Source organism: Bombina bombina, chromosome 5 (genome assembly GCF_027579735.1).
Source record: "Bombina bombina isolate aBomBom1 chromosome 5, aBomBom1.pri, whole genome shotgun sequence".
In the NCBI taxonomy this organism is placed as follows: Eukaryota; Metazoa; Chordata; class Amphibia; order Anura; family Bombinatoridae; genus Bombina; species Bombina bombina.
The window spans coordinates 331,243,697-331,264,881 of record NC_069503.1 but is presented as its reverse complement, the minus strand read 5'-3'; the positions used below and the strand labels follow the sequence as shown (position 1 = coordinate 331,264,881).

The 21,185-nt window shown below is 37.8% G+C and overlaps 1 protein-coding gene across 2 annotated transcripts in view; it reads left to right on the top strand.

The window, feature by feature from the left end:
* Window positions 1-21,185, top strand: part of SNX13 (sorting nexin 13) — an 882,412-nt gene that overhangs the window by 422,804 nt on the left and 438,423 nt on the right. For both annotated transcript variants that reach the window (XM_053714126.1, XM_053714125.1), the window contains exon 13: window positions 9,106-9,299. In XM_053714126.1, coding sequence (XP_053570101.1) covers window positions 9,106-9,299 — 194 coding nt within the window. The remainder of the gene's footprint in view (window positions 1-9,105; window positions 9,300-21,185) is intronic.

Below are 21,185 nucleotides of genomic sequence, written 5' to 3'. Positions count from 1 at the left end.
AAAGCGTCCACTTAACATTTTTGGGGGCAATTAAAGATTTATCTTCAAATTCTGTGTTACAGTCTTAGTGTTTCAAGAAAACTGATTCTTAAAGGAACAGTACTTAAAAAAAAAAAAAAAAAAAAAATTAAATTGTTAATTGCAGTATGGATCCAGAGTATGTGTCTTCTGTTACATGCAAGCTTTGCCTAGATAGTCAAGTTGAACCTCATTTGCCTTTTTGTTCATCTTGTATTGAGATGACATTAATATATAGACTTTTTGTTGCTGAGCCTCCACTCTCTCAGGTTGAGGCTGTTCAGGCAATGCCGCAGCTTTCTCCTCAAACGTCCCAAGCTTTAACAACCTCACATGCAGTGCCCTGCGGTTCCTCAAAATCTCCTGGAGTTTTTTGCATGCAGAAATTGCCGCCCAGGTATCCTCTGCGATATCTTAGGCGTTGGCTGCCATTCCCATGCTTCAGGGAAGACGCAAGAGGAAAATTAAAGAATCAGATGGTAAGGTTTCTGATACAGTTCCGGCTACCCATGTTGTTGTTTCTCATAAATCTGAAGAAGAAAATGTCGGTAGTTTTTGAGGGTGAAATCTCTGATTCAGACAGTGTAATGCCTTCTTCTGATACTGAAGTTGTATCCTTCAGGTTTAAGCTTGAACACTGTGTACTGTTAAAGGAGGTTTTGGCTACTTTGGATGACTCTGAGACTCCTGTGATTGTCAATCCCAAGAAATCTAGTAAATTAAATAGATACTTCCCTCCTCTGTAGATGTGTTTCCTGTGCCAGACAGGGCTACGGAAATCATAACTTGGGAATCGGAGAAGCCGGGGATTCTGTTTTCTCCTTCCTCTGTGTTTAAAAAGATGTTTCTGGTGGCTGACTCCATTAAGGAGTCGTGGCAGAGGGTGCCCAAGGTGGAAGGGGCGATTTCTACGTTGGCTAAGAGAACTACTATTCCCATAGAGGATAGTTGCTCTTTCAAGGACCCAATGGATAAGAAGCTGGAGGCTTACTTGAAGAAGATGTATGTTCATCAAGGTCTCCAATGGCAACCTGCAGTGTGTATTGCCACTGCGACAAGTGCTGCAGTCTACTGGTTTGATTAACTGTCTGTGTCTCTTCAAGCTGAGACTCCGTTGGAGATCATCTAGGATAGGATCATGGCTCTTAAGTTAGCCAATGCCTTTATTACTGACGCATCTTTGCAGGTCATCAAGTTAAGAGACAAGATATCTGGCTTCCCTGTATTGGCGCATAGAGCATTGTGGCTGAAATCTTGGTCGGCAGATTTTTCATCCAGATCTAAACTTTTGGCGATTCCTTACAAGACCCAGTTTGGACCTGTGTTGACTGAAATCGTTTCTGATATCACGAGTGGTAAAGGATCTTTTCTGCCACAAGATAAGAAGAATAACTTCAGAGGTAAGTTTTCGCCATCCTCTTCCAAGCTGGAACAGTCCAAGCCTTCTTGGAAACCCAGTCAGTCTTGGAACAAGGGTAAGCAGTCTAAGAAGCCCGCAGCTGAGTCCAAGTCATCATGAAGGGGTTTCCCCCGATCCGGAAATGGATCAAGTGGAGGGCAGACTCTGTTTTACCAAGCATGGGTACGAGATGCCCCAGATCTGTGGGCATAGTTTCCCAGGGTTACAAATTAGAATTCAAGACTTTTCCTCCCAGGGGAGTCGTTCTTGAAATGTGTACAGGATCTTTCCCTCTTAGGAGTGATAGTTCCAGTCCCAGTACAGTAACAGGGTCTAGGATTCTTTTCCAATCTGTTTGTGGTTCCCAAAAAAGAGGGAACTTTCAGACCCATTCTAGACCTGAAGTGTCTCAACAAGTTTCTCAGAGTGCCGTCCTTCAAGATGGAGGCTATCCGTTCCATTCTTCCTTTAGTGGAAGAGGGTCAGTTCATGACGACAATAGACCTGAACGATGCATACCTCCATGTTCCCATTCACAGGGATCATCACACTTTTTTGAGATTTGCCTTTTTTACAAACACTTTCAGTTTGTGGCTCTTCTATTTGGCCTTGCCACAGCTCCCAGAATTTTCTCAAAGGTCCTGGGGGCGCTTTTGGCAGTGATTCGGTTTTCGGGGAATTGCAGTGGCGCCTTATCTGGATAACATTCTGGTTCAGGCGCCATCCCACGCAGAGATCTTGTTGTTGTCTTTTCTTCACATTCACGGATGGAAGGTGAATCTGGGAAAGAGTTACCTTGTTCCAGCTACAAGGGTGGTGGTCTTAGTAACAATTTTAGATTCCCTATCTATGAAGATTTTTCTGACGGAAGTCAGAAAAGCCAAAGATTCTTTCCTCTTAACTAGCTCTACAGTCTGCTGTATGGCTATCAGTGGCCCAATGCATGTAGGTAATTGTTCTGATGGTAGGGTAGCTTCCATGGACATAGTTCCATTTTGGCCGATTCCATTTGAGAGCTCTGCAGTTATGCATGCTTAGCCAATGGGACAGGGTTTATGCAGATCTATCCCAGAAGATAGTTCTAGATCAGGTGACAAGAGACTCTCTTCCATGGTGGCTGTCTCAGGAACATCTGTCTCTGTGGACATGTTTTTGGAGACCCTCATGGGTGATTTTGACCAAGGACGCCAGCTTGGTGGGCTGGGGAGCAGTCTGGTATTTGGTGTCAGGATAAATCTGCTCTTCCCTTATACATTTTGGAATTAAGAGCGATCTTCAATGCCTTTATGGCTTGGCCCCAACTGGCCTTAGCCCATTTTATCAGGTTCCTGTCGGACAACATAAACTCAGTGGCCTAAAGATCTGTGAAAAAACAAAGCGCAAACAGACTCAAGTGTAGATAGATAAGGCGCAAAATACCACGCTAATGTATTACACTTACAGTGTTAAAAGTTTAATCAGGCGTTTATTAAAAAACATCAAGGTTCCAGATGTATCAGCAAACACAATAAGAACAATGTCAGTCCGTGAAACTGTGCGAGTCCCTCAGGATAGTCGTCACAGAACAAGATGGTTCAGTTCCTTGCTGGCTTCCGTAGTCGCGGCTCTGGTAGCAATGTCCGTTGCAAAGTATCAGGTGTCAGTGAATTCTCCCACAGAGCACTACGGGTCCTCAGATAGTCCAAAATTGTCCCCAACGCGTTTCAACCGCTAACGTGCGGTCTTTCTCAAGAGGTAGGATGAATAATAGGCCCTACGGTGCAAGTGTATTTATAGCACATAATCTTATTTCATTGGTCCCATATCGGCTGGGTATTTCCAAGGTCTCTAAATGTTTTTCTACTTGCGTTCGTATGAAACTGAAACATAACTTGATGATATGTGAAAAATGAAAGTAAGAACAAAATTTCATGTTAAATATGAATAATATTCTAAAAACATACTAAAATTAAACACAGGATCGATATTTAATTTAATTTAATATATTGGCATTCAATAGTTAGTATAAAAACAAAAAAACTGATAAATGAATAGAGAAACTGATAAATAGATAAAAAGTGACTGAAATAATAAATGCAATTATAATTGGACTATGTGTTGATATTATAAGAAATGGATATATATATAAATATGTGAACACAAAACACATGAAAGAATACATAGAAAAACGTAAAAATTATTCTTAGGAACTTCATATATAAACATATATAAAATACATATTATATATATAAAATAAAAAATAAAAATAAATAATTATTTTTATATATATATAATATGTATTTTATATATGTTTATATATGAAGTTCCTAAGAATAATTTTTACGTTTTTCTATGTATTCTTTCATAGTCCAATTATAATTGCATTTATTATTTCAGTCACTGGGAAATTGTTCCTTCTCTCGGTCCTAATCCTTCTCATAAGGAACGTTTGTTTCACAATTTAGATGTTGTACATGCTCTTAAGTTCTATTTGCATGTAACTAAGGACTTTCGCCAGTCTTCTGCATTGTTTGTTTGTTCCTCTGGGACCTGTAGAGGTCAGAAAGCTACTGCTACTTTTCTTTCCTTCTAGTTGAGAAGTATAATACGTTTAGCATTTGACTGCTGGACAGCAACCTCCTGAGAGAATCACAGCTCACTCAACTAGGGCTGTCTCTTCTTCTTGGGCTTTCAAAAATGAAGCTTCTGTGGAACAGATTTGCAAGGCTGCAACTTGGTCCTCTGCATACTTTTTTAAAATGTTAGAAATTTGATTACTTTTGCCTCGACCGAGGCTTCCTTCTTTCAGCAGTGGTGCCTTCTGTTTAGGTTACCTGTCTTATCCCTCCCTAATCATCTGTGTCTTCTAGCTTCGGTATTGATTCCCAACAGTAATTGATGATTCTGTGGACTCACTTGTCTTAAGAAAGAAAACTAAATTTATGCTTACCTGATTTATTTGTTTCTGGACACGGTGAGTCCACGGTCCGCCCTTTGTTTTAAGACCGTTATTTTTAACTTTAACCTCAGGCACCTCTACACCTTGTGTTATTTCTCTTTCTCCATTTTTCTTCGGTCGAATGACTGGTGTTTGTGGGAAGGGAAGTGATACTTAACAGCTTTGCTGTGGTGCTCTTTGCCTCTTCCTGCTGGCCAGGAGTGATTTTCTCAACAGTAATTGATGATTCCGTGGACTCACCGTGTCCAGAAAGAAAGAAATGTATCAGGTAAGTATAAATGTTGTTTTAAAGGGCCTTTTAGATGATCTACACATAAAGCAGTCTGATATGCAGTTAAAAACACTTCAACACCCATTATCTGAAATGTTTTCACATTTTTTTTATTGTTTTGCTGAAGATAGAAAAGCAAGTTGCTGTATCTGACCTCCATTAGGGAAACTTTCCTCCTGTCTGTGGTGTCTTAAGGCAGTTTCCCAATGTGCAAAAGCGTTGCCTGGGGAACTGGACTGTTGAAAGCATTTGTGGACAGGGATAGAGACAATAGGCAAAGTTCCAGCTTGATCACTTACCACTGTATAATTTTATCTATGCTTTCTGCCATTGTGACCTTCATTTATCATTCAGTGAGCTGGGCTATTGTCAGTATGCTTATGGAATATTATTTGTTTGATCTTTTCTTTCATGAATCAGATAAAGCATTCCATTTTAAACAACTTTCCAACTTCTATCATAATCTTGCTTCATTCTCTTGGTATCCTTTTTGTTAAAGATGCAGCAATGAACTACTGGTAGCTAGCTGAACACACCTGGTTAGCCAGTGCCAAGCAGCTATCCCCAGTAGTGCTTTGCTGCTTCTGACCCTACCTAGGTATGCTTTTCAACAAAGGTAATCAGGAGATTTAAGCAAATTAGATAATAGAAGTCTATTGGAAAGTTGTTTAAAATTACATACTCTGTTGTTACTGTCCCTTTTAAGTTTCAAATATGTCAGATAAAAAGGCCACATTGTCTCTGACAGCATCTTGCACACCCCTCAGACAGCACATACCATAGAAGCAAAAAACACACTTCTATATGGAATGCTATATGATTGACTCATCAACTTTTCTGATATTTCATTTCATACAACTTTATGCATTTTCAGTTAATTGCTGGATCAATATACTGTTTTTATAAACTTTCACATTGCTGCATTGAAAGAGCATGTTCTCACTTCTATAATTCAGTTTTATGATACTTTTTTATTATTTAAACTCTGAAATCTGGCAACATTTGATGCATTTGTTGCATTGTTTGTCAGAGGTGAATTTCTTACATGTTCTCTCTATAAGATCAACTTTTTTTGTGGGACTAATTCTAGAACTTCCAGGGAGACATGGCATGATAATCCCCTACTTGGGACGTTTGTTTATTTGTATTAATAAATGCATTTGTAGTTGACAAGTGTGCTGGATATAATATTTTAAGAAGTGCTCTTGCAGCTTCCATAGTAGCATTTCTCATGGTGTTACTATATCTAAGGTTGACTTATCCATCCTTACACACATTATTCAGTTTTTAAGTTATACAATGTACTTTTCATGTTCCTGAGCTAGTCTTCTCTACTTCAGCTGACTCGTAAGCTTCTGCATCTGAGCAAAGGTTTCGATTTCCTTTTTACTATATTTTCTAGTATTAAAGCTGCAATATGTTGGTCAGCCGATCTTAAAGGGATATGTTCTTTTGTGATTTAGACAGTGCATAAAAAAAAAAAAGTTTCCAAGTTACTTCTATTATCAAATTTGATTTTCCCATGGTATTCTGTATTGAAGAGTTACCTAGGTAGGCATCTGGAGCACTACATGGCAGGAAATATTGCTGCCATCTAGTGCTCTTGCAAATGGATAACATTCTAACATTCTTGCAAAACTGCTGCCATATAGTGCTCCGGAAATGGGCAGGCTCCTAAGCATACGTCCCTGTTTTTCAACAAAAGATACCAAGAGAATAAAGATTTTTAAAAATAAAATAGCTGCCAGTACCCAAGATGGCTACCAATAAGGTAGAGGGGGAGGGTTAGAGAGCTGTTTGGGGGGGGGGGATCAGGGAGGGTTGGGGGCTAAGGGGGATCCTATACATCAGCATATGTAAATATGCTAAAAAAATAAATAAAATACCTTTTATTTTAGTACTGGCAGACTTTCTGGCGGTACTTAAGATGGCGGGGACAATTGTGGGGTCGGGGAGGGAAGAGAGCTGTTTGGGAGGGATCAGGGGGTGTGATGTGTCAGGTGGGAGGCTGATCTCTACATTAAAGCTAAAATTAACCCTGCAAGCTCCCTACAAGCTACCTAATTAACCCCTTCACTGCTAGACATAATTCACGTGTGATGCACAGCGGTATTTAGCGGCCTTCTAATTACCAAAAAGCAACGCCAAAGCCATATATGTCTGCTATTTCTGAACAAAGGGGATCACAGAGAAGCATTTACAACCATTTGTGCCATAATTGCACAAGCTGTTTGTAAATAATTTCAGAAACCTAAAATTGTGAAAAATGTAACATTTTTTTTCATTTGATCGCATTTGGCGTTGAAATGGTGGCATGAAATATACCAAGATGGGCCTAGATCAATACTTGGGGTTGTCTACTACACTACACTAAAATTAACCCTAGAAGCTCCCTACATGCTCCCTAATTAACCCCTTCACTGCTGGGCATCATACACGTGTGGTGCGCAGTGGCATTTATCGGCCTTCTAATTACCAAAAAGCAATGCCAAAGCCATATATGTCTGCTATTTCTGAACAAAGGGGATCCCAGAGAAGCGTTTACAACCATTTATGCCATAATCGCACAAGTTGTTTGCAAATAATTTCAGTGAGAAACCAAAAGTTTGTGAAAAAGTGAACAATTTTTTTTATTTGATCTCATTTGGCGGTGAAATGGTGGCATGAAATATACCAAAATGGGCCTAGATCAATACTTTGGGATGTCTTCTAAAAAAAATATATACATGTCAAGGGATATTCAGGGATTCCTGAAAGATATCAGTGTCCCAATGTAACTAGCGCTAATTTTGAAAAAAAGTGGTTTGGAAATAGCAAAGTGCTACTTGTATTTATTTCCCTATAACTTGCAAAAAAAGCAAAGAACATGTAAACATTGGGTATTTCTAAACTTAGGACAAAATATAGGACAACTATTTAGCATGGGTGTTTTTTGGTGGTTGTAGATGTGTAACAGATTTTGGGGGTCAAAGTTAGAAACAGTGTGTTTTTTTTCCATTTTTTCCTCATATTTTATATATTTTTTTATAGTAAATTATAAGATATGATGGAAATAATGGTATCTTTTGAATGTCCATTTAATGGCGAAAAAAACGGTATATAATATGTGTGGGTACAGTAAATGAGTAAGAGGAAAATTACAGCTAAACACAAACACCGCAGAAATGTAAAAATAGCCCTGGTCCTTAAGGGAAAGAAATTGAAAAATGGCCTTGTCCTTAAGGGGTTAAGTAAGAAAGTTGTTTAAAATCACATGCTCTATTTGAATCATGAAAGAAAGATTTTGGCTTTCATATCCCTTTAAGAATGATATTAGGGCAGGAGTGTAATCACAACCCATGCATGATACCGCTAATAATAATCATCATTTCTGTATTTGTTTTAAGCCTTTGCAGACTCACTGAAGCCTAATACTAAATGTATCATGCAACCAATATAGCTAGGACATCACCTAACATGTTATTTGTAAAGATTTTCCAACAACGCATTTCAGTTTTAATTAGAAGCATTTTTTTGCCATTCACATTTCTTATTATATATAATTCATCTTAACGAGAGAGAGACAACTGTAAAGCAGGCAATGGTTTTGGATGCAGAAGTATATCTGGTACATAGCAGAACCTATTGCTAACCGTTACAGCTTTTACTTGAAGCATTTTGGCTAATCTGCTTCTTATCAACTCTTTAATGCATTATGGATTTCCGTTGACTGTAATGTACTTTTTAATAAATATGGTATGTAGTAGAAAGTGTATACCAACCTGAAAAGGTGAGATGACAAGCTTTGTTCTTCTGTGTCTTTCTTGGTGAGTGTTTCTCATTACCCATGGATGGGTGTCAATAGTGTGTTTGGTTTTTAAAACTAAATACATCAAATATGATAATTAGGTTTATTTAAAATTGCTTTTTTCTTTAGTGTATTGTTAAGTTCTAGATTTAGCTTACAAAATGTATTCCCCCAGGGTTGTTTAAAGGGCCACTAAAGTCAAAGTTAAATGATTCAAAAAAAGCATACAATGTAAAAAAGCACTTTCCAATAAACTTTATCAAAACGTGCACATTATTTTTATATGCACAATTTCTTAGACTCGATTCTACTGAGCATGTGCAAAAGTGCACAGCATTTATGTATATGCATTTTGTAATTGGTTGATGGCTGTCATGATACAGGGGGAGGGCAAATTGGGTTAACTGAAATTACTCAGAAAATTCTCTACTATTCATTTTTATTGTGCATCAGTTACTCATTTCTACTGTACTTAGTGGTGCTTCAAAAATGTTGGGCACCCTTGGACTGTCCCTTAATTGTTTTATACAATGGTAAATTGGCAATATTAATTCAAGATCAACCTTGTAAATCCTTGTGTTTATTTTGGGCTTATTGTTTTGGTCTTAACAATATAAAATATAAGTTTTGTTTGGAATGTTACCCATACTAGAACATTACATTAACTATTAACACTTGTGTTTGTGTTGCAGATTTTATGCAGCATACTGGAGGGCAAGCACATCTGTTCTTCTGGCTTACAGTAGAAGGATACCGTGTTACAGCTCAGCAGCAACTTGAAGTGTTGCGTAGCCGACAAAAAGATGGAAAACATCAAACCAATCAAACAAAGGGTCTTTTAAGAGCAGCTGCTGTTGGAATATATGAACAATATTTATCTGAAAAGGTAGAAACGCATATTTATATAGTTTCGCTAGTTACATAGCTAGAAAACCAAATCATTAGGTCGTGTTGTACATATTTGTCGTTTCTGCAGTTCAGTGAACACTCACCAACATGTTCCCAGCACTTCCAAGCAAATTTGCTGTTTTCACTATTTTCTGTTGTCTTGCTCTTTTCTACCCTAAAGGGCCATAATAGTAAAAAAATCACATGCTCGAATGCCATTTTTTGACTATAGTGGCCTTTTTAAATGCACATTTCTTCCCACCACAGAATCAACAGGCCAATGCGAATATTTTTCTCTACCTGAAATATCTCATCACATAAGCACACATGTGACAACATGCTACTCTGTAACCTTCTCGGTACTTGTGCACTGTTTTGGCTATTGTCAAAAGTTTGGGCAGCTATTGCACACTCTTTCTGCCCTGCACATTTTATATATTTTTCCATGGGAGTTGTCCCTATCAGGATATAGGGAAACATGCTCAAATTATTAGAGGGATAGATATTGGGTGTAAATAGATTAGCTTATATTAAATAGGGAAGAAAGAAATTAACACTTTTTTTATTTGAAAGCTAAAAAGTAATTTAGAGGGGAGCTCACTACAGTTGAAAATGCACACAAGAAGAAAAAAAGTTTTCCAGCAAAGGCAGTTCATATAAAAAAATGTTTTAAGATTGATATAATAATTTTAAAATACTTTTCTTTTCATGGTAATAGTCCATGATCCATTACTCCTGGGAATTACTCTTCCCTGCCACTAGGAGGAGGCAAAGATTCCGAAACCCCAAGAACTTTATAAATCTCCTCCTACCTCACTCGCACCTCAGTCTTGTCTTTGCTTCCACTGGAGAAAGTTAAAGAATGAAGATGTACATTTGATTCTTCACTGAGAGGGGTACTCAGAACAAGTTTAGGCCCCTTTCCCCTCAGAGTACAGTGATTGATGGAGGGATGTTCTGGAGTATAGATAGTTGCATATATCTCACTTATTGGGATTTACTCCCAAGCCTTTCCACTGATGTTGCAGGGACTTGCCCCCCCCCCCGTTAGTTTGTCAATATCCTCTTATTCCAGAACCACTACTGTTCGGTTTCAGCACAGGTTTTGGCTTACTACTGATTTCCTCCAGTCGTAGAGTGCCTATTGGTTAAGTATTTTATTTTTAATTTTATATCTGGCATTCTATAAGCCTGTTAGGTTATTGTTGTATATATTAATTATATATGTATATGATCTTCGGACAGTTATATATATTTTTTCGGTAATTTTCCTTTATTTAGTATTTTTACATATTCGTCATGTTTTCTCTCTCACGCTTAAAGGGACACTAAACCCAAAATTTTTCTTTTATGATTCAGATAGAGAATACAAATTTAAACAACATTACAATTTACTTCTATTATTTATTTTGCTTCATTTTTTAGATATCATTAGTTGAAGAAAAAGCAATGCACATGAGTGAGCCAATCACACAAGGCATCTAAGTGCAGCAACCAATCATCAGCTACTGAGCCTATCTAGATATGCTTTTCAGTAAAGAATATCAAGAGAATAAAACAAATTATATAATAGAAGTAAATTAGAAAGTTGTTTAAAATTGCATGTTGTTTCTAAATCATGAAAAAAAAATGTGGGTTTCATGTCCCTTTAATAGCTTTTCTCGCGCATATATTTTAAAACACACACTCTGGATATTTTGCAAGCGTACTATTTTTTGATGCACGCACGTTGGCTTTCGGGCTTGCATGTGTTGGCACGATGGCGTGTTTTTTTTCTTATATGATGCCAGATTAATGCGCGTCTCCTCTCTTATGTTCGCTATTTAGATAACCCTAGATGTCCTGTGCACTACCGTATTTCTGCTTTTAAATGTTTTTAATTTATAAGTTTTTCTTTCCAATGTCATAGAGAGTCCACGAAACATTCTAATTACTAGTGGGATATTCACTCCTGGCCAGCAGGAGGCGGCAAAGAGCGCCCCAGCAAAACTGTTAAATATCACTTCCCTTACCCATATCCCCCAGTCATTCTCTTTGCCTTGATCACGGGAGGATGGTGAAGATGGTGTCTGAAGATTTTAATCCTTTTAATAGGTACTTTTCCCTGCATGTAAGGATTGGGGCTATGCTGTGTCCATGTCAATAGTTTTAGTAAAAGTAATGGTGGCTATTAGCAGTTAGAAGACAGCGAGGTAGTCTTTGCTTAAATTCCTAACATTATTGCTACCCCTATTATAGAAAGACAGAGTTGGTTACTCTGTTCTTTCTTTTCTATAGGTCCCTGGTAGATGTGATGAAGCTGCCACACCTCAGAAAACAGCTCCTGCCTGACAGAGCAGGATCCACAGGTAAGTGCTTTCCCTTCTAGGTTTGAAGGTTCTGGCACTATAGGGGTTAAATTCTTGTGGAAAGTCTCCCCCCCCCCCTTTTTTTTTTTTCTCTCCCTTATTCCCCCCCCCACCCTCCCAAAGCTACGAGAGGCGCAGAACTATAAGGCATTATAACTTAAACTGAGAAATTACTCCAGTACCCTTGAGCATCCCTAATTAGAATTTCCCCGGTTCCATTTATATATAGTATTTGCTGAGTAAGTCCTATGTCTCTTCTCAATTTTACTCATTAATGATAGCACTTTATATTTCCTTTATATGCATTCATTCTTTCTTTCATGTAATTGGCAAGAGTCCATGAGCTAGTGACGTATGGGATATACAATCCTACCAGGAGGGGCAAAGTTTCCCAAACCTCAAAATGCCTATAAATACACCCCCACCACACCTACAATTCAGTTTTACAAACTTTGCCTTCTATGGAGGTGGTGAAGTAAGTTTGTGCTAGATTTCTATGTTGATATGCGCTTCTCAGCTTTTTTGAAGCCCGGTTCCTCTCAGAGTGCAGTGAATGACAGAGGGATGTGAAGGGAGTATTACCTATTGAATACAATGGTCATCCTAACGGGGATCTATTTCATAGGTTCTCTGTTATCGGTCGTAGAGATTCATCTCCTACCTCCCTTTTCAGATCGACAATATACTCTTATATACCATTACCTCTGCTGATTCTCGTTTCAGTACTGGTTTGGCTATCTACTCTATGTAGATGAGTGTCTTTTGGTAAGTATGTTTCCTTTATTTAAGACACTCTCAGCTATGGTTTGGCACTTTATATTTAAAGTTCAAAATATATGTTTGTACTTATATTTGCCATGATTCAGGTTTATCAGTATATTTCCTTTTTGCAGACTGTTAGTTTCATATTTGGGAAATGCATATAAAAAAAAAAAAAAAATTCTTACCTGAAGTTTTCAAATTGACTCTCTTTTCTAAATTGCGGGCTGTTAGGCTCGCGGGAGCGCAACATGCTATAATTTATTGCGTCATTCGTGGCGCGAGACTTTTTTGGCGCAAGAATTACGTTTGACGTAATTTCGTCATTTCCGGCGTCTTAGTTGGCGCCAAGTTTTTTCACGTGGTTGCATCATCTATGACGCTCGTGTTTGTTGCAGACGTTTTTGGCGCCAAAAAATATTTTGTCAGTTGTGGGCGTCATACTTGGCGCCAAACTTTTGACATTATTTAAGACTTCATTTCTTTTTGCTTCTGGTTTCCAGAGGCTTATTTTGTTTTGCATTTCTTTCCCATTCCTGAAACTCATATAAGGAAATTGATATTTTGCTTTATATGTTGTTTTTTCTCTTACATTTGCAAGATATCTCAAAACTGTTCCTGTATCAGAAAACACTGTTGGATTCCTGCTGACTGATATCAGTCCTACCAAAGTTAAGTTCATTTATTTTAATGTTATGAATTTTTATCTTTAGCTATGGTTTGTAATAAGTTATCATGATAAACTTTTACATGCAGAGAAAATGTCCATCAGTATTAATGCATTGTCTATTGCTATTCTTTTAACATTTAATGTACAAGATATACCTGGGAATTTATAGGAATATTTTTCTGATTCTATTCAGAAGGCTTTGTCTGCCATCCCGCCTTCTAATAAAATGTAAAGGTCTTTTCTTTCATGTAATTGGCAAGAGTCCATGAGCTAGTGACGTAAGGGATATACATTCCTACCCGGAGGGGCAAAGTTTCCCAAACCTCAAAATGCCTATAAATACACCCCCCCACACCCACAATTCAGTTTTACAAACTTTGCCTCCTATGGAGGTGGTGAAGTAAGTTTGTGCTAGATTTCTACGTTGATATGCGTTTTGCAGCATGCTGAAGCCCGGTTTTCCTCTCAGAGTGCAGTGAATGATAGAGGGATGTGAAGGGATTATTGCCTATTGAATGCTATGGTCATCCTATCAGGGATCTATTTCATAGGTTCTCTGTTATCCGTCGTAGAGATTCTTCTCCTACCTCCCTTTTCAGATCGACGATATACTCTTATATACCATTACCTCTGCTGATTCTCGTTTCAGTACTGGTTTGGCTATCTACTATATGTAGATGAGTGTCTTTTGGTAAGTATGTCTTATTTTATTTATAACACTCTCAGCTATGGTTTGGCACTTTATATGTAAAGTTCTAAATATGTTTTATACTTATATTTGCCATGATTCAGGTTAATCAGTATATTTCCTTCTTTCAGACTGTCAGTTTCATTTTTGGGAAATGCATATGAATAAATATTTTCCTTACCTGAAAATTTTTCAAATTGACTTTTCTTTCCAAATTGTGGGCTGTTAGGCTCGCGGGTGCAAAAAATGCTAGAATTTATTGCGTCATTTTTGGCACAAGACTTTTTTGGTTCGAAAATTACGTTTGTTGATGTTAATGACGTCATTTCCGGCATCATAGTTGACGCTGAGAGTTTTCACGTAGTTGCGTCATCTATGACGCTTGTATTTGTTGCAGACGTTTTTGGCGCCAAAAAATTTGTCAATTGTGGCCGTCATACTTGGCGCCAGTTTTTTTGGCATTATTTAAGTCTTTGTTTCTTTTTGCTTCTGGTTTCCAGAGGCCTATTCTGTTTTCATTTTTTCCCATTCCTGAAACTGTCATTTAAGGAATTTGATAATTTTGCTTTATATGTTGTTTTTTCTATTACATATTGCAAGATGTCGCAATCAGACCCTGTATCAGAATCTACTTCTGGAAAGCTGCTGCCTGATGTCGGTTCTACCAAAGCTAACTGCATTTGTTGTAAACTTGTGGTAACTGTTCCTCCGGCTGTAGTTTGTGTTAGTTGTCATGATAAACTTTCAAAAGCAGATAATATTTCCATTAGTAGTAGTCCATACCTGTTGTTGTTCCTTCAACATCTAATGTTCAGGATATTACTGTTAATGTAAGAGAATTTGTTTCTCATTCTATTCAGAAGGCCCTGTCTGTTATACCACCTTCTAATAAACGTAAAAGGTCTTTTAAAACTTCTCATAAATTAGATGAATTTTTAAATGACCGCCAACATTCTGATTTATCTATCTCTGATGAGGATCTATCTGGTTCAGAAGATTCTGCCTCAGATATTGACACTGACAAATCTTCATATTTATTTAAGATGGAGTTTATTTGTTCCTTACTTAAAGAGGTGTTGATTGCATTAGATATGGAGAAGTCTAGTCCTCTTGATATTAAAACCAGTAAACGTTTAAATTCGGTTTTTAAACCTCATGTAGTTATTCCAGAGGTTTTTCCAGTTCCTGATGCTATTTCAGATGTAATTTCTAGAGAATGGAATAGTTTGGGTACTTCATTTACTCCTTCTTTAAGGTTTAAGAGACTGTACCCTTTGCCGGCTGATAGATTGGAGTTTTGGGAGAAAATCCCCAAAGCTGATGGGGCTATCTCTACTCTTGCTAAACGTACTACTATTCCTACAGCAGATAGTACTTCTTTTAAAGATCCTTTAGATAGGAAACTTGAATCTTTTTTAAGGAAGGCTTATTTATGTTCAGGTAATCTTCTTAGGCCTGCTATTTCTTTGGCTGATGTTGCTGCAGCTTCAACTTTTTGGTTGGAGGCTTTAGCGCAACAAGTACCAGATCATAATGTGTATAGCATTGTTAAGCTTCTTCAACATGCTAATAATTTCATTTGTGATGCCATTTTTGATATCATTAGAATTGATGTCAGGTATATGTCTTTAGCTATTTTAGCTAGAAGAGCTTTGTGGCTTAAATCTTGGAATGCAGATATGACTTCTAAGTCAACGTTGCTTTCTCTTTCTTTCCAGGGTAATAAATTATTTGGTTCTCAGTTGGATTCTATAATTTCAACTGTCACTGGGGGGAAGGGAGCTTTTTTGCCTCAGGATAAAAAATCTAAGGGTAAATTTAGGGCTGCTAACCGTTTTCGTTCCTTTCGTCAGAATAAGGAACAGAAGCCTGACCCTTCCCCTAAAGGAACGGCTTCCAATTGGAAGCCTTCTCCATTCTGGAATAAATCCAAGCCTTTTAGAAAATCAAAACCAGCCCCCAAGTCCGCATGAAGGTGCGGCCCTCAGTCCAGCACAGCTGGTAGGGGGCAGGCTACAATTTTTCAAAGATGTTTTGATCAATTCAATCCAAAATCATTGGATTTAGAACATTGTTTCTCAAAGGTACAGAATAGGTTTCAAGGTAAGACCACCTGTGAGAAGGTTTTTTTCTCTCACGCATTCCAGTGAACCCAGTAAAGGCTCAGGCTTTCCTGAAGTGTGTTTCAGACCTGGAGTCTTCTGGGGTAGTTGTGCCAGTTCCATATCTTGAACGGGGTCTGGGGTTTTATTCAAATCTGTTCATTGTACCAAAGAAAGAGAATTCTTTCAGACCAGTTCTGGATCTAAAAATTGTGAATCGTTATGTAAGAATACCAACATTCAAGATGGTGACTATAAGGACTATTCTGCCTTTAGTTCTGCAAGGGCATTATATGTCCACAATAGATTTACAGGATGCTTATCTTCATATTCCAATTCATCCAGATCATTATCAGTTCCTGAGATTCTCTTTTCTAGACATGCATTACCAATTTGTTGCTCTTCCTTTTGGCCTAGCAACAGCTCCAAGGATCTTTTCAAAGGTTCTCGGTGCCCTTCTCTCTGTAATCAGAGAGCGGGGTATTGCGGTGTTTCCTTATTTGGACAATATCTTGGTACTTGCTCAGTCTTTACATTCTGCAGAATCTCACACAAATCAACTTGTGTTGTTTCTTCAAGAACATGGTTGGAGGATCAATTTACCAAAAAGTTCCTTGATTCCTCAGACAAGGGTAACCTTTTTAGGCTTCCAAATAGATTCAGTATCCATGACTTTGTCTCTAACAGAAAAAAGACGTCTGAAATTGGTTTCAGCTTGTCGGAACCTTCAGTCTCAATCATTCCCTTCAGTAGCTATGTGCATGGAAGTTTTAGGTCTCATGACTGCAGCATCGGACGCAATCCCCTTTGCTCGTTTTCACATGAGACCTCTTCAGCTTTGCATGCTGAATCAATGGTGCCGGGATTATACAAAGATATCACAATTAATATCCTTAAATCCCAATGTTCAACACTCTCTGACGTGGTGGTTAAATCACCAGCGTTTAGTTCAAGGGGCCTCTTTTCTTTGTCCAACCTGGACTGTGATTTCAACAGATGCGAGTCTTTCAGGTTGGGGAGCTGTCTGGGGATCTCTGACAGTGCAGGGGGTTTGAAAATCTCAAGAGGCGAGATTACCAATCAATATTTTGGAACTCTGTGCGATTTTCAGAGCTCTTCAGTTCTGGCCTCTTCTGAAGAGAGAATCGTTTATTTGTTTTCAGACAGACAATGTCACGATCGTGGCATATGTCAATCATCAAGGTGGGACTCACAGTCCTCAGGCTATGAAAGAAGTATCTCGGATACTTGCATGGGCGGAATCCAGCTCTTTTCTAATCTCTGCGGTTCATATCCCAGGTATAGACAATTGGGAAGCGGATTATCTCAGTCGCCAGACTTTACATCCGGGAGAATTGTCTCTTCACCCAGATGTGTTTCTTCAGATTGTTCAGATATGGGGGCTTCCAGAAATAGATCTGATGGCTTCTCATCTAAACAGGAAACTTCCAAGGTATCTGTCCAGATCCAGGGATCCTCAGGCGGAAGCAGTGGATGTGTTGTCACTTCCTTGGAATAATCAACCTGCTTATATCTTTCCGCCTCTAGTTCTTCTTCCAAGAGTGATTTCCAAAATCATAATGGAACGTTCGTTTGTACTGCTGGTGGCTCCAGCATGGCCACACAGGTTTTTGGTATGCGGATCTTGTTCGGATGTCCAGTCGCCCACCTTGACCACTTCCGTTAAGGTCAGACCTTCTATCTCAAGGTCCGTTTTTCCATCAGGATCTCAAATCATCAAATTTGAAGGTATTGAGATTGAACGCTTAGTGCTTAGTCATAGTGGTTTCTCTGACTCAGTGATCAATACTATGTTGCAGGCTCGTAAATCTGTGTCTAGAAGGATTTATTACCGAGTTTGGAAGACTTACATTTCATGGTGTTCCTCTCATAAGTTCTCTTGGCATTCTTTTAGAATTCCTAGAATTTTACAGTTTCTTCAGGATTGTTTGGATAAGGGTTTGTCTGCAAGTTCCTTGAAAGGACAAATCTCTGCGCTTTCTGTTCTGTTTCACAGAAAAATTGCTAATCTTCCTGACATTCGTTGTTTTGTACAGGCTTTGGTTCGTATCAAGCCTGTCATTAAGTCAATCTCTCCTCCTTGGAGTCTTAATTTGGTTTTGAGAGCTTTACAGGCTCCTCCATTTGAGCCTATGCATTCTCTGGATATTAAGTTACTTTCTTGTAAGGTGTTGTTTCTTTTGGTTATCTCTTCTGCTAGAAGAGTTTCTGAGTTATCTGCTCTTTCTTGTGAGTCTCCTTTTCTGATTTTTCATCAGGATAAGGCGGTTTTGCGGACTTCATTTAAATTTTTACCTAAGGTTGTGAATTCCAACAACATTAGTAGAGAAATTGTTGTCCCTTCATTGTGTCTTAATCCTAAGAATTCTTTGGACAAATCTTTGCATTCTTTGGATGTGGTAAGAGCTTTTAAATATTATGTTGAAGCTACTAAAGATTTCAGAAAGACTTCTAGTCTATTTGTTATCTTTTCTGGTCCTAAGAAAGGTCAGAAAGCTTCTGCTATTTCTTTGGCTTATTGGTTAAAACTTTTGATTCATCATGCTTATGTGGAGTCGGGTAAATCCCCGCCTCAGAGGATTACGGCTCATTCTACTAGGTCAGTTTCTACCTCCTCGGCTTTTAAGAATGAAGCTTCTGTTGATCAGATTTGCAAAGCAGCAGCTTGGTCTTCTTTGCATACTTTTACTAAATTCTATCATTTTGATGTTTTTTCTTCTTCAGAAGCAGTTTTTGGTAGAAAAGTTCTTCAGGCAGCTGTTTCCGTTTGATTCTTCTGCTTATAATTTCAGTTTTTTTCATTATAAGATTAAAACTTTTTGATTTGGGTCGTGGATTCTTTTTTCAGCGGAATTGGCTGTCTTTATTTTTATCCCTCCCTCTCTAGTGACTCTTGTGTGGAGTTCCACATCTTGGGTATTTGCTATCCCATACATCACTAGCTCATGTACTCTTGCCAATTACATGAAAGAAAACATAATTTATGTAAGAACTTACCTGATAAATTCATTTCTTTCATATTGGCAAGAGTCCATGAGGCCCACCTTTTTTGTGGTGGTTATGATTTTTTTGTATAAAGCACAATTATTCCAATTCCTTGTTGATGCTTTCACTCCTTTCTTATCACCCCACTTCTTGGCTATTCGTTAAACTGAATTGTGGGTGTGGTGGGGGTGTATTTATAGGCATTTTGAGGTTTGGGAAACTTTGCCCCTCCTGGTAGGAATGTATATCCCATACGTCACTAGCTCATGGACTCTTGCCAATATGAAAGAAATGAATTTATCAGGTAAGTTCTTACATAAATTATGTTTTTTATACTTATCATTTTGTTGATGAATTTTCAAATTACCGACAACATACTGAATTATCCTTCTCTGATGAGGGTTTATCTGATTCAGAATATCCTTCATCAGATATTGACACTAACAAATCTACGTTTTTATTTTTTAATGGAGTACATTTGTTCTTTGTTGAAAAAGTGTTGATTATATTGGATATTGAGGAGAGTAGTCCTCTTGATTTTAAGGCTAGCTAACATTTAAATTCTGTTTATTAACCTCCTGTGGCTATTTCAGAGTGTTTTTTCCAGTTCCTAATACTAGGGAATGGAATAGGCCTGGTACTTCTTTTATTCCTTCTTTAAGATTTTAATATTTTATCCTTTGCCAGCAGCTAGTTTGGAGTTTTGGGAAAAGATCCCCAAAGTTAATGGGGCTATCTCTACTCTTGCTAAACGTACTACTATTCCTATGGAAAATAGTATTTATTTTAAAGATCCTTCAGATGGGAAACTTGTATCTTATCTAAGGAAAATTAATTTATTTTCAGGTCCTTTTCTTAGGCCTGCAATTTATTTGGCTGATGTTGCAGCTATTTCATCTTTTTTGGTTGGAAACTTTAGCGCAACAAGTATTGGATTATGATTTGTTTAGCATTGTTAATTTGATTCAACATGATAATAATTTAATTTGTGATGCCATTTTTTGATATTATCAAAATTGAGGTTAAATCTATGTCTTTAGCTATTTCAGCTAGAAGAACTTTGTGGCTTAAATCTTTGAATGCTGATTTGATTTATAAATCCAGATTTCTATTTTCTTTCCTTCCAAGGTAATAAATTATTTGGTTCACAGTTGGATTCAATACTTTCAACTGTTACTGTGGGGAAGCGAGTTTTTTTGCTTAAGTTCTAAGGGTAAATCTTAAGCTTATATCCGTTTTTGTTCTTAATAAGGAACAGAAACCTAATTCTTCCCCAAGTAATATGTTTCTAATTGGAAGCTTTCTTCAAAATGGAATGAATTCAAGCCATTTAAGAGATCAAAGCCAGCCCCCAAATTCACATGAAGGTGCGGCCCTTATTCCAGCTTAGCTGGTAGGGGGCAGGTTAAGGTTTTTCTAAAGTTGTTTGGTTCAATTCGGTCCAAACTTCTTAGATTGGGGTACAGAATAGGATTCAGAGTAAGACCGTCTGTGAGAAGTCTTTTTCTCTCTCACATATTCCAGCTATCCCAGTAAAGACTCAGACTTTCCTGAAGTGTGTTTCAGACCTGGAGTTATCTGGGGTATTCATACCAGTTCCATTTCAGGAACAGGGTCTGGGGTTTTATTCAAAACTATTCATCGTCCCAAAGAAAGAAATTCTTTTGAATTGTCATGTCAGAGTACCATCTTTCAGAATGGTGATTTTAAGGTCTATTCTGCCTTTTGTTCAGCAAGGGCATTATTTGCCCACAATAGACTTACAGGATGCATATCTTCATATTCTGTTTCATTCAGATTATTTTCATTTTCTGAGATTCTCTTTTTTTTTAGACAAGCATTACCACATTGTTGCTCTTCCTTTCTGGCCTAGCGACAGCTCTAGGAATTTTTTCAAAGGTTCTCGGTGTTTCCTTATTTGGACGATATCTTGGTACTTGCTCAGTCTTTTCGTTCTGCAGAATCTCATACGATTCAACTTCTGTTGTTTCTTCAAAGACATGGTTGGAGGATCATTTTACCAAAAGTTCCTTGATTCTTCAGACAAGGGTCACCTTTTTTAGGTTTCCAATTAGATTGTGTCAATGTCTTTGTCTCTAACAGACAAGAGACAATATTTATATTGGGTTCAGTTTGTCGGAACCTTCAGTCTCTATTATTTCCTTCAGTAGCTATATGCATGGAAGTTTTAGGTCTCATGACTGCAGCATCAGACTCGATTCCCTTTGCTCGTTTTCATATGAGACTTCTCCAGTTTTTAATGCTGAATTAATGGTGCAGGCATTATACTAGGATATCACATTTAATATCC